Here is a 12153-nt window from a genome sequence, read left to right as displayed (position 1 = left end):
AGTGATTGGCTGATTAAAAAAATAAATAAAAAAGAACGATATTTTCGTACAGTTCAAATGATCGTTTCAATTCGTGACAGTCGTTAATTGAAATCTTATCACACAACCCCCGATGATGCAAGGACCAGAAGGATCAAAGGCGCACACGCACGCACACACACACACACACACACACACACACACACACACACACACTGTCCTGTGATCCGTGATGTCATCGCGTACAACAGGTATATAACATTCTTTTGAATTATAGCAGACACTGAGCAAACCTGGACTGAGACCACCCAGCACAATTTGTACATCATCCAATCAGCAATCACCTGAAGGAACGATGAAGGAAGTCCTCATCACAACAAGGCCTGCTGGTTATTGGAAGGAGTCTCTGTAGAGTGCTTCTCGCCGGACTCTCCCACCAGCACACACGTTCAGTCCACACCAACATGTCGGTGTGGAACCTGTGTCTCGTCTTCACCTTTGTGAGTTCAGCGCTCGGGGAGGACACAGGTGAGAGCAGCTGTTCCCGCGACTACAAGCGGGTGCAGTATCTGTATCATCAGCAGGCACCGCGTTGGAAGAAGTCAACCGGGGTGGGAAAAAAAAAGGAAAAACGTTGGAATTTGCTGATTGGCTCCTTTTCGTCCGTCGTGAAATGTTGATCGTGCCGTTTCTATTCTCTGCAGCCGAGAAGGAGCAGTATGACAGTTTCACGCCACACGAGAAATGTCAGCACCACGCTTCATTAACTCATAATTCAAAATGTTCCGTGCAGCCAGGCCTCGACGTGACCGGTGAATTCAGTCTACGGTCGTGCGGCCAAAGACCAAGTGCTCGTCCTGTTCTTCCTGGCACCGGCACCCTCGTGAGTTTGTGTCCTCTTGTGTTCAGTGGCGGGAGACGTCGGCGCCCATCAGCTGGAGCGTTTGGTGGAGATGCTGACGCCTATGGAGTGCGAGGACCTCCTGTTCGCCCTCTCTCACCCGGAGGAAAACATCTTCAAGCACCTCGAGCGCCTCTCGCCGGAGAGGAACACACTCGGCCTCGACGCTCGGGCCAAGAGGGACGCCTCTCTCTCTGTGGGTGAGTACTCAAATGTGTCTCACCGGAGACCTTCTGGCACATTAGACCACAGAGGATAGATAGATCCATCCATCGTCTACCGCTTCATCCATTTAAGGGTCGCGGGGGGGCTGGAGCCAATCCCAGCTGACATTGGGCGAGAGGCGGGGTTCACCCTGGACAGGTCGCCAGCCTATCACAGGGCCACATACAGAGACAAACAACCATTCACTCTCACATTCACACCTACGGACAATTTAGAGTCTCCAATGAACCTGACTCCATTCCGCATGTCTTTGGACTGTGGGAGGAAGCTGGAGAACCCGGAGAGAACCCACGCACACACGTGGGTGAACATGCAAACTCCACACAGAAAGGCCCTGGTTGGTTTGAACCGGGATTCGAATCCAGAACCTTCTTGCTGTGAGGCGACAGTGCTACGCCACCGTGCAGCCCAGAGGTCAGATATCAAGGTCAGGGAAACAAGATCTCAGACAGGACAGAGAGAAGACGCTCACTTCACACTGTGATAAGGCCGAAATATAAGTAAAAAGTCCATCCCGAAAGAAGTGTCTGTTTCTGACAACGTCCGTGCAGCTCCGCTCGCTGCCTGTCAAGAGTCTGAGCCCCGTGTTTTCTGTTCACTAGATAGCGAGGCCCAGTGCCGGACGGCCCTGACAGAATGGCTGCTGAGGTACGGCGAGCAGACCTACTACGACAGGCTTTCCCGCGCCTTGCAGCACGTCGGCCGGACGGACATCGCCGTCGGTGAGGAACACACGGCAACGGGAGGAGCCCGTGGCCCTGAGAGCTCCTGGCACCGCAACCTCAGAAAGCACACGCGGATGGAGAAAACATCTTCATCAATTTGACAACACACGCGCAGCATTGAGAAAAGGCGCCACAAAGGCCGCATCACAACACATTAAGAAAAAGCGCAGCAAATAGACAGCGACAAAATGGAAGTGTTTCCAGGGGACACTTAAAAGTGTTGCACGTCTGGTCACGCTTGTTGTTACACAGTTGTCACCGCGCTATTAAGGTTCTCTTTCCGTCAATGAGATTTTGATTTTGAATTTTTTGATTTATTTGATTTATTTGCACATTGTGATCCTATGATTCAGACGTGTGCATCACTTTTAAGCGTCCTCTGGAAACACTTCTGTTTCGTTGCGGCCTATTTGCGGCCTATTCTCAAAGCTCCAGTGTGTAATTGTTGTACTCTTCTGGCGGCACCTGGTGGTAAAGTTGCAAACCGCAACCAACTGAGCACCCGACAGGGGACACTTTTTGGTGGCGCACCGCTGATTCCATTCCCGGTTTCCCGCGGCGCTGACAATTCGACGAGAATGCGACGTGTTCTGGACCCGTCTTCTGCAACCGTATTAAATGCTGCGTCCCATTATACCTCGGAACTCGGTCCCCGGAAGTTTGAGGCGGGTGCTTTTCGTCGCAGCGGAACCGGAACGCAGCACAACATGACGAAGAAAACACGCTGTAGCTTAAATGTGTTGTGCTGCGGTCTTTGCGGCGCGTTTTTTTTTATCTAAATGCTGCGCGTGTGTTGTCAAATTGATGAAGATGTTTTTCTTCATTTGCTTGTGTTTTGTCTATTTGCTTGTGTTGTGTCTATTTGCATGCGTTTTCCTCAGTTGCAGCGCTGTGAGCTCTCCGGGCCACCGTACGTGCCTCAGAACAAGTTTGTGTCGATGGTAGCGGCAAAATCTCATGAGTATATCCATCCCTTATAGCGTGTCCCCTGGACAAAAAAAAAAAGGAAAGCCTCATTTGGGTTCGCAACACAGTGTGTTTTCTTTCTCCAAAATTGGTTTTATTTTGCGGTCAAGGAGGCCTCTTCACGACAGTGTGTAATCGCTTCATCACTTTGAGATTTGTTTTAATTGGAGCTTCCGAAGGTGGCACATTTTGCACACTGCCAGTCTCCGGCATGTGTCGCCGTCCAGCGTGCACACAACTCCGCAGCCGGAGCGGTTGTCGGGCGGAGGGAGGTGTAAATGATCTGACGGAGGGCTCAGTGGAGCTGACACCAGCCGCAGAACAAACCATCTGCTCCTTTCATCGGCAGCTTCGGAGGGAGAGGGGGGGGGGGAGGATGGGAAGAGATGAGTTATAAGACATGACGGCGGGGGGGCTGTGGTGGCTGTGATGGAAGCTAAATTGTTTGGATGATGCAGAATGTGGCAATTATCGTGCACTTGATTGCAGCTCTGAAGAGATCAACTCGTACGAGTGGCTCCTTTTGCTTTTATTCTGAACTATGAGGACGACAGTCGTCCTCTTGCCAGGACTAATTATGCTCATGTCAAGAAAACAACAATTAAATTCAAATCCGCAACCCTTTTTTTTCTTTTTTTCTTATGGGATAGAATAATAACACACACACATATGCGCTTCCGGCACTCGAGGTGACAGAGAGACACTTGTTTTTTTCTTCTTCTTCTGTTTTGGCTCTTCTTCGCAGAAGTGGGGAAGAACATCAACCAGGACAAAGCCTTGAGCCTGAAGCGCTTCGTCGACGACTATCACAAGTACGTGAGCTCTTTAAACGTGGCGGCGGCGCGGCCGGACGCAAAGCAGCGGGCGGACGCAGGTCACAGGGTCAGAAAAAGAAGAGGTACGATCACATTGCTTTGCGGTGTTGTGAAATAGAATTAGCGATGGGATACGCTGGGCTATCGGTGTCAAGAGGAGATATTTTTTGGAGGGGGGGGGGGGGGGGGGTTATCCCTCTGGAGGCTGCCCGGATGACAAACTACGTAACGTTTCACTGAACCATGAATCTATTAAGTGTTAAGATGAGATGCCGGATTAGATTGGGGGGCCGTGGGCATGCTTCCAACTCATTACTCCTCGACATCAACACCCTCACTGAACGAGGAGTATTTCCCAGGACACCCTGAAATTCAAAAATGTAATTATCACCTGTCCATTTTATTTTGGGGGGGGGGGGGGGATCGTGTTTTGATTTCAAGTTAAAACTTGTCGCGGTTGTAAGTGTTGTCGCGTGTGTCGTCCTTTGTGCCGCGTGGCTCTCAGTGGAGGACCTGACGCGGCGTGACCTGGACCTGATCGTGGAGCAGGCCTCGCTCCCCCCGTACCAGAAGGGACCTCTGGACGTGGCGCGGCCCCTCTTCTACGGCGTCCTGCTGGGCTTCGGAGGCACCCTGATAGCCGGCGTCGCCATCCTCCTCATCGTCCTCGCCGTTCCCGGCAGGAGCGCGCCGACCGGTCACGGCCAGGGTCTGAAGAAGCAATAGCCCGCGACGCTACCAGAGACGGAGGAGCAGAAGGTTACATGAAAAATGACACGTGTATTCATAAATAAAGACAAAATAGACAACGTGGTCCTGACCGAAGGTTCGATTTGTCTCTTCATGCCCCGGATCCTCCAATGTCCACAGTGACCAGCAGATACCAATGCAGAGGCTGCTACCGTATCGATTCCACCACACAACTAATTATGACAAACATGGCGAGGATAATGCCGTTTCAGATAAAGCGATTATCCGCGCCGCGCACCGCCGTCGACCGCTGGGCATCGCCGTCTTTCGCCCAGTGGGCAGGCGACTTGCGGCGCGCGACAGATGCACTGGAAGCCAGCCCTCGCAAACCAAAGGTTGTTTTTTTCCCGGTGTCGCTGTGATAGTGATGCCACTTTCCGTTTTCCCCTCCAAGTGACGGCAGCGTGCCCGTCTGGCATCGAGCAACAACTAATTATCCAGCCTGGCGCCTGCTCCCCCCCCCCCCGCAACCCGCCCCCGGGGGGGCCCTGCCGATACCTCCGCAGGCAGTCCAAAAGACTAATAACAATGACAATGCTCGCAGACAATGGGAGCACTCGCGGTTGTGTGATGGCAGCTTCTGGCGGGCGAAACGGAGCCAAATATAAAACACAAGAGTTGTATCTTTTCTCCATTTTCTTTTTTTTCTGGGGGGGGGGAGGCGTGAAGTGGCGAGGATCGTTCGCGAGGGCTGAAATAACTCGATGTACGTTGAGGCGCTGCGGCGAAGTGGGTTCAAACCAAACCGAGTGAGAATGTCTATATCAGAAGCTTCCAATTAACTCCGTGAGACGCGTGCAAGCTTTAATTGAGAGAATCGCTTTTACATATTGTCTGCAGAGACACACAGTTTAACAGCAATAATAATAATAATAATAATAAAAGCGAGACGCCGGAGTGCTTTCTAGCTATTTTTTTTTTTGTTCCCCCTTTTCTTACACTATCCCGACTTTGTTCTTCTTTCGTAATTGAACTAATTACTCCATTACACCAATCCGGCCTAATGTGCTTCAGGAGGCAGACAGCTTGGATTAACGGTGGCACTGAGCAGCAATTACGGACAATTAGTTCATAAATCAACATTTAAACAAATTATAATGCCGAGCATGGCTCGTAGGGAGCAACGCTCTGAGGGGCCGACGGGGGCACGGGTTCCAGTTCTGACTTATTAACTAAATGATCTGCCACAGACTAGATGTTCTTTTCTTCTTTGTTATTATCGCACAATTTATTTTCTCTTTTGAAATAGCCTTGTCCGATGCTTAGTACTTATTTGTTGTTGTACATTTCTGACATTCAAAGGCCCAGTGTGTAGTTTTTGTAATTTCCTGGCGGCGTCTGGTGGTGAAGTTGCAAACTGCAACCGACCGAGCGACCGACAGGGGACACTTCATGGCGGCGCACCGCCGATTCCATTTCCGGTTCCCGGCAGCGTCAGAAAACTCGCCGCGTGTTCTGAAACCCTTCTGTGCAGCGACCGCATTCAACGCGCCGCAGCAAACATGGAGACTCGCACGGAGGTCGGGTCCACCGCATGGAACTATATTTAACTCACTCAGAGTTGACGAAAAAACATCGGTTCTTTGTGATCATACATATAGGAACACATAGTTATGGACAATATGTTCAATTTCGGATGGATCTAAATATTACACACCGCTGCAAGTAAAAACCAGTAGCACATACAGTGATGTCCCGCGGTGACAGTTTGTCTTTCTCACCATGCGTGTCCTCAGACAACATTGTGTTTCACCTTCGTCAGCAGAGCTTCCCCAGGTGGCACATGGCAGCAGCAGAAGAACTCTTCCCGACCAAACTTCCTCTGTGTCCTTCACTCCCCCCCCCCCAGCTGGCTGTTAGGTGAGATCCTGCAGGTGCCGACTACGTGACAGGTTCACCTGCTGTGGGCTCACCTGTGTGTTCCTGTAACCAGTGGAGAGGAAAGCCAGGGTTCTGTATATGCCTGAATAAGCCACGGAAACAGCGCGCCACATGGGGCCCCCGCATCGCGGTTGTGACACATCTCCGTTTGGCACAGCCAAGGGAGGTCCCACCCGGAAGCTTCTCTCAGTGGATAAAGTCAAATCCACGCTTTCAAAACTTTTAGCACTGTACGGCACAGTGCACAATTTCATATTCTATGAGGCGGTCCGGTCACGTGACCTGTCCGCTCCTTATAGATGCATTTCACTCACACAAGTCGGAAGCGCCGGGATACGGGCAGACGTTCATTTTCAAGCTATGCTCATGCGAAGGGCTGAAGCAATCACAGACGTCATGGATGAATAGAGACAGAGTCTGACATGCAATTGACATTTACAGCGCCGACGCGTGCAGATATGGTCTCCAGGCGCGTCCATTCTCATGTAGAACAGGGGCTTCATGGCAGTGGTTCTTCTCTGGGTTATTTAACAGTTTGCAGAGCAGCAGCATCTTATCAAGCCGTCTCCTTTGAGGAGGGCACATCTGTCTCTCATCGGCGGCGTGATGGAGTGTTTTCTCTGGATGGGAGATGTGGATGGACGGGTTGCCAAGGGGACGCTCGGGGAGAGAGAGAGAGGGGGGGGGGGGGGTCCGTGTGTCCTTGATGTGCTGAGGCTGAGCGTTCTGCACCGCGGCCTCTCGGGTGTGCTTAGTGTCACTGACGGCTTTACACTTCGCCTCCCTCCCATTTGCATCTTCATTCATCTGCAGGGCCGCCGAGGTGGCTGCGGTCCCCACTCAGCCATCGCTCTCCGTTTGCTCAATACATATGGATCACAGGAAACAAGATCACAAACAGAAGCTCTTTTAAAGTCATACTTTGAGGGATTTTTTTTTTTTTTTTTAACGGCCTCAGCCGCAGCCCATCACAACTTTGTCTTTCAAGGTATCCTCCTGTGGGGGCATCTGAGACTTCTTCAAAGTTTTCCAGCACTGATCAGACAAAGAAGCGGCTCTGTGTGGCGTTTGCAGATGAAGCCACAGTGCCATCGCCTGGTCAGGGCGGGTCATTACAGCAGCACAATCGACATGAGTGGAATTCAACGTTTTTTGCAATCATGTTTTAATAGCTCTAGTAAAAATGTGGTTTTGAAATGCCTGCGATAAACCCGTGTAGTGTAGTGATAATGACAACAGTGAGAGAGAGAGAGAGCAATAAATATATCATAAAAAGAAAAGAAAAAGAAAATTATTTCTCCTGTGGTTAGCCAACTCCTGGAATACATGTAATGAGTATTGATCCATTAAGGGCCTATTTGTAGTAGTAGTACGACGCACACTGCATCATCAAGTAGTGGTGGTGTCCCATTAACAAAAAACCCCGCTTCATACACCCCAAACAGCCAAAGATGTGAATGTTATTTCTCGGGGCACTTGCAGGCAAGTCGATGTGCAGCAGATGTGTAAAATTCAAGGTCAAAACTTTTTTGATTCGATGCAAAACTGCAAACAATGTGAATTTTCATAATTTACACACTGCCATATAAATTTAATCACTCTTAATTAGGGGAAGGAGATAAAAGATTCTATTATCTTTTGTCCCTGAATATAACATCATGACACACGGCAGGTAATATGACTTTGTTTTCTTCTTCTGCGCGTCCAATTAATTTTCCGCTAATTTCCAAGAGTTAATAAATCACTCACGCGCACGCAACAGCAGTTAAATCCCCCCGATGACAGATGAGCCACGATGTAGAGACGCTACGAGCGTCAACGGCAGTAAAGGGGTTCTGGATGACGGCCGCCTGCTCGTCTTGTCTGTTGAGATAAGGGTGGTGGGAGTTTTTTTTTTTCTCCTCTGAGCCTCTAACAGGTGTGAGACAAATATAGGAACCACTGGGACGTTAGACAACATGACGGGACCCGACAGAACTGGAACGTCTTCACTGAAATTCAAGTCCAAACAGTTCTCGTCTTATTCTCCGTTTGTAAGCGTGGTGTTCCGAGGTCAATGAGCAGAGAACTGTGCGGGGGCACTTTCACGTAGAGCTCACTGGAAAGTCGATATGCAAAAGTTTGTGTTAATGATTCTGATATTGAATGCGGCGGACGCAGGGGTTGATTTGACTAATGCACCTTGTGGTTAATGGCTCTCGGCCTGCTCGATCTAAAAGACATTTGAAGACGCGCGACACACAGTTGGCCTTTATTCCACCAAGTCTCACTCATTCGTCAGACGGCGGGAGCTGAAAACTCGTCGAGCGTGACTTCAACAGTGTACGTCGGCATGTGAAGATGCATCTGAAGTGTAAGTGGTGTCTCATTTACCGTCAACCATCACTTCGAAAGAACGCTGTCGCCTATAGAAACACGCGCTGCCATGCATGTGGCTACAGTACAGCAGGGCCGGCCCCGAGGCATAAGCGAACCCTAAGGCCCTAAAGGCAGTAGCGTCTAATGTTTAGGATAAAGTCAGTGTCACAAAAAAGTAGATGAAGGCAGAAACCGGAAACTTCCAGAAGAGGCAGTGCATCACGAGAGGACCGCATGTGTCAGTAGACAGTTAGCGTTAGCATTAGCAGTTAGCATCCACGAGAGGACGGCAGGTGTGTCAGCTGACAGTTAGCGTTACTATTAGCAGTTAGCATCCACGAGAGGACGGCAGGTGTGGCAGCAGACAGTTGGCGTTAGCATTAGCAGTTAGAATCCACAAGAGAATGGCAGGTGCGTCAGCGGACGGTTAGCGTGATGATTAGCAGTTAGCTTCCACAAGAGAATGGCAGGTGCGTCAGCGGACGGTTAGTGTGATGATTAGCAGTTAGAATCCACAAGAGAATGGCAGGTGCGTCAGCGGACGGTTAGTGTGATGATTAGCAGTTAGAATCCACAAGAGAATGGCAGGTGTGTCAGCGGACGGTTAGCGTGATGATTAGCAGTTAGCTTCCACGAGAGGACGGCAGGTGTGTCAGTGGACAGTTAGCGTTAGCATTAGCATCCACGAGAGGACGGCAGGTGCGTCAGGAGACAGTTGGCGCTAGCATTAGCAGTTAGCATCCACAAAAGAATGGCAGGTGCGTCAGCGGACGGTTAGCGTGATGATTAGCAGTTAGCTTCCACGAGAGGACGGCAGGCGTGTCAGCAGACAGTTAGCATTAGCATTAGCTGCTTTTGGCCCCATATAGGCTCGGGCCGGCTCTGGGCTACAGCGTCATTCGGTCAATGCGGATGGAATCCTTTGACGAATACAACAAGAGACTCTCCCTCAGCCCTTGAAAATATTACTTCACTTGACATACAACACGCTGGCCGAACACAAGCTGCATGGCGAGTCTGATCCACCACACTGCATTAAAAAGCTTCCCCCTCGCTTATTGCTCCTTCTCGTCCGGCGAGTTTGTCGTGCAACATTCTCAAATTCAATAAAGCAATTGTGCAAAATGATGATTGTGTAATAACACCCCCGACGACACGTTTGCGGAGCATCGTGTGGTTTCCTGCCTCGCTGCAGCGCTTCTAATGAGTTCCCTCAGTGTTGCACCACAACTCGTCTAATTTCCCCGCTGATGTTGAACGGCTCAGCGAGGAGCTGCTATCCGACCGCAGTCATCACACTGCGTTTTTTTTTCTTATTTTTATCTAATAAGGAGACGGGAGAGCAAACAGTAACCTGCCGCTCTGTTTAATGAGTTGATATGGGGATGATAAAAAACGCTTTCACTGGTGATTTGCGAATCGGCCCAACGCGATAGCTGCAAATCCAGCTTTGTCTTGACGGCGTGTTCAGAGGGAAGGTCACATTTGTTTATCTGTTCAGACGCTTTTATCTTCTTGTTTCAGCTTTGGTTTATGATACCGTTTATGAAATTTAAATCAATCCCTACCTTTCCAACAAAAATGAATAAAACCTTCTTTTTTTTTTAAAATACAGACCTTTAAGGTTTTTTGAAAGCCTCAATTTCAAACTCTGGCGGTTTTGTTGTTCAAATGGTCCCATAAATGTCAGCGGCTTTTGAAATAATTCATATCGTGATGACTTCTAATGCAAAAATTGGTTGCGTGAAATGAAAGAGCTAATTAGATCTGTGAGCCGCTAAAGGGGGAAAAAAACAAAAACGGCAAGCAGGTTGAGCAGTGTTTTCCTTTCATCAGACACGGGGTTGTGGCTTAATTCAACTGCAAATAATGAACCATCGTCCAAAGTCAGAGATGCAGACTCAATAATTCAAGGCCTTAATTAATCACCGGAGGACGCCCCATTGTCGGCGCGTTTAATCGCTGTTGAACTACTGGAATGAGACAATACACAACATTAATTAATAACGGTTATCGGTGGTCAGATTTGCCCTCAGCAACTCTGTGAATAAACCCCCGTCCAAAGACAATTTTGCTGACATCGCACGCTCAAGATTTATGATTCCCCCGGCTGCAAAGTGGTGTGTTAATGAAGCAGAATAGAGCACCCAAACACGGCTCCATAAAATGCATATGCAAAGCACCAACTGCCGTCGCTTGATCAATGTCAAACGGCACATTATTCAAATTCTCCAGAAGTGGTTTCGGTCGCTCTATATCATCCTCATTTCCTCAGATGACTCTTACAATCCCAGAGCATATTTGGGGAGCAGTCGTCTAATAAAGTTTGGCTTCCTGGCTCTTTATTAAAAGCGCTCAGAATTTAAATCTTGACTCTGAAAGGTCAAAGCTGAATATTGTCTCATGGGGGGGGGGGGGGGGGGGCTCTTCATAAAAAGCAGGCAAGCACTAAATGACAGGGCCCCGCGACTCGACGAGGAGATACCCTCCGACAACGTGCAATTAGTCTCAATAGTGTGAAACCACTGGGCGTGTAAACAAATTTAATACATAAATCTCTCCCCGTCTCACATTCCTAAAAGGGACCTTGTTAATTAAACCATCATGGTCAATGGATGTGCAAGGGGTGTAAAATTAATTTCTTTTCATGTGAACTTGCAATTAAAGGCATTGAGACAGCTAAGTCAGTATCTATATACTCTATAATATAAGTGACAGTATCACATTCGGAAGCGGATTCAGCTGTAGATGCATTTTCATAATTCAACGTAATCACCAGTTGACCCTCCGGAAAGGTTGGGGCTAGTTTTTTCTCTACCCAAAGCTTTTTCTGATAAGGGGGTTAGTAATAGAAACGCAATATGAAGAAGGTCAAATTAAAGAGCAAAGTACATTTTAGATAAATAAAAAAGAATAAAAAGCAGCGCAGCACGTGATGAGGGCCGGGAGAGGACGACGAATAACAAAGCAGAGGCCCAACTGTGATGAAGAGCATACAACTACACAACTATACAACTTCAAAAGTGATTGAACCTCCCAGACTACAATCTCTGATAGAATGAACTTCAGTAAATACAGTAGCGCAATCCTATGTTGCAATTGTGTACAGTACTGTGTGTACCTATTGTATCGTTTTTGCAATTAGACTTTTAGATTTTTTTCGAAGCTTTATTTTTTCTATTTTGTTTTTCTATTTGTTTAAATTTTAATTCAACTGGGAGCAGCTCACATTGCGGAGATACATCAACAGCAAGTGTCCAGTATGAACACTTCATGTTATGGATATACATCATTTTGTCACTTTTCAGACATAAAAGCACTTCAAACTCAAAAACACTTTCTTAGAAGTAGTACGCAGTGTATATATATAATTATGCATAACTCGGACAAGACTGTCAAGCTAAGGATCTTATGCATTTGAAAATTTAAAGCAATGGAAGTCAAAGACACAGCAGCCAAACAATGTGACAAACAATGGAAACAAACTCAATCTGAATATTTCCCATATTCATATGACTTTAACCCGTCTGCAGACGGTTGAAAAACAATGAGG

General features: G+C 48.2%; 1 protein-coding gene across 2 annotated transcripts; it reads left to right on the top strand.

Moving 5' to 3' along the window:
• The first annotated feature begins 276 nt into the window (after nt 1–276).
• Nucleotides 277–4424, top strand: LOC118317362 (transmembrane and death domain protein 1-like). 2 transcript variants are annotated; one of them, XM_035645990.2, is made up of 5 exons: nt 283–507; nt 889–1080; nt 1708–1827; nt 3542–3694; nt 4117–4424. In XM_035645990.2, exons 1-5 carry the CDS (start codon nt 444–446, stop codon nt 4335–4337), a joined length of 750 nt encoding a protein of 249 aa, XP_035501883.2. In that variant the 5' UTR covers nt 283–443; the 3' UTR covers nt 4338–4424. The 2 variants fall into 2 exon arrangements, with proteins under 2 accessions (XP_035501884.2, XP_035501883.2); XM_035645991.2 differs by lacking the exon at nt 1708–1827 and having other exon boundaries at nt 277–507.
• Nucleotides 4425–12153: the final 7729 nt, after the last annotated feature.

Source organism: Scophthalmus maximus, chromosome 3 (assembly GCF_022379125.1).
Source record: "Scophthalmus maximus strain ysfricsl-2021 chromosome 3, ASM2237912v1, whole genome shotgun sequence".
Classification (NCBI taxonomy): Eukaryota; Metazoa; Chordata; class Actinopteri; order Pleuronectiformes; family Scophthalmidae; genus Scophthalmus; species Scophthalmus maximus.
Note: the sequence above shows the minus strand (reverse complement) of the source record. Positions and strands in the feature narration are given on the sequence as shown.

Coding starts and splice junctions, on each gene's coding strand:
- LOC118317362 (XM_035645990.2), top strand. CDS start 444: ATGTCGGTGTGGAACCTGTGTCTCGTCTTCACCTTTGTGAGTTCAGCG. Junction 508..888: donor AGCGCTCGGGGAGGACACAG/GTGAGAGCAGCT, acceptor TCTTGTGTTCAG/TGGCGGGAGACGTCGGCGCC. Junction 3,695..4,116: donor CAGGGTCAGAAAAAGAAGAG/GTACGATCACAT, acceptor CGTGGCTCTCAG/TGGAGGACCTGACGCGGCGT.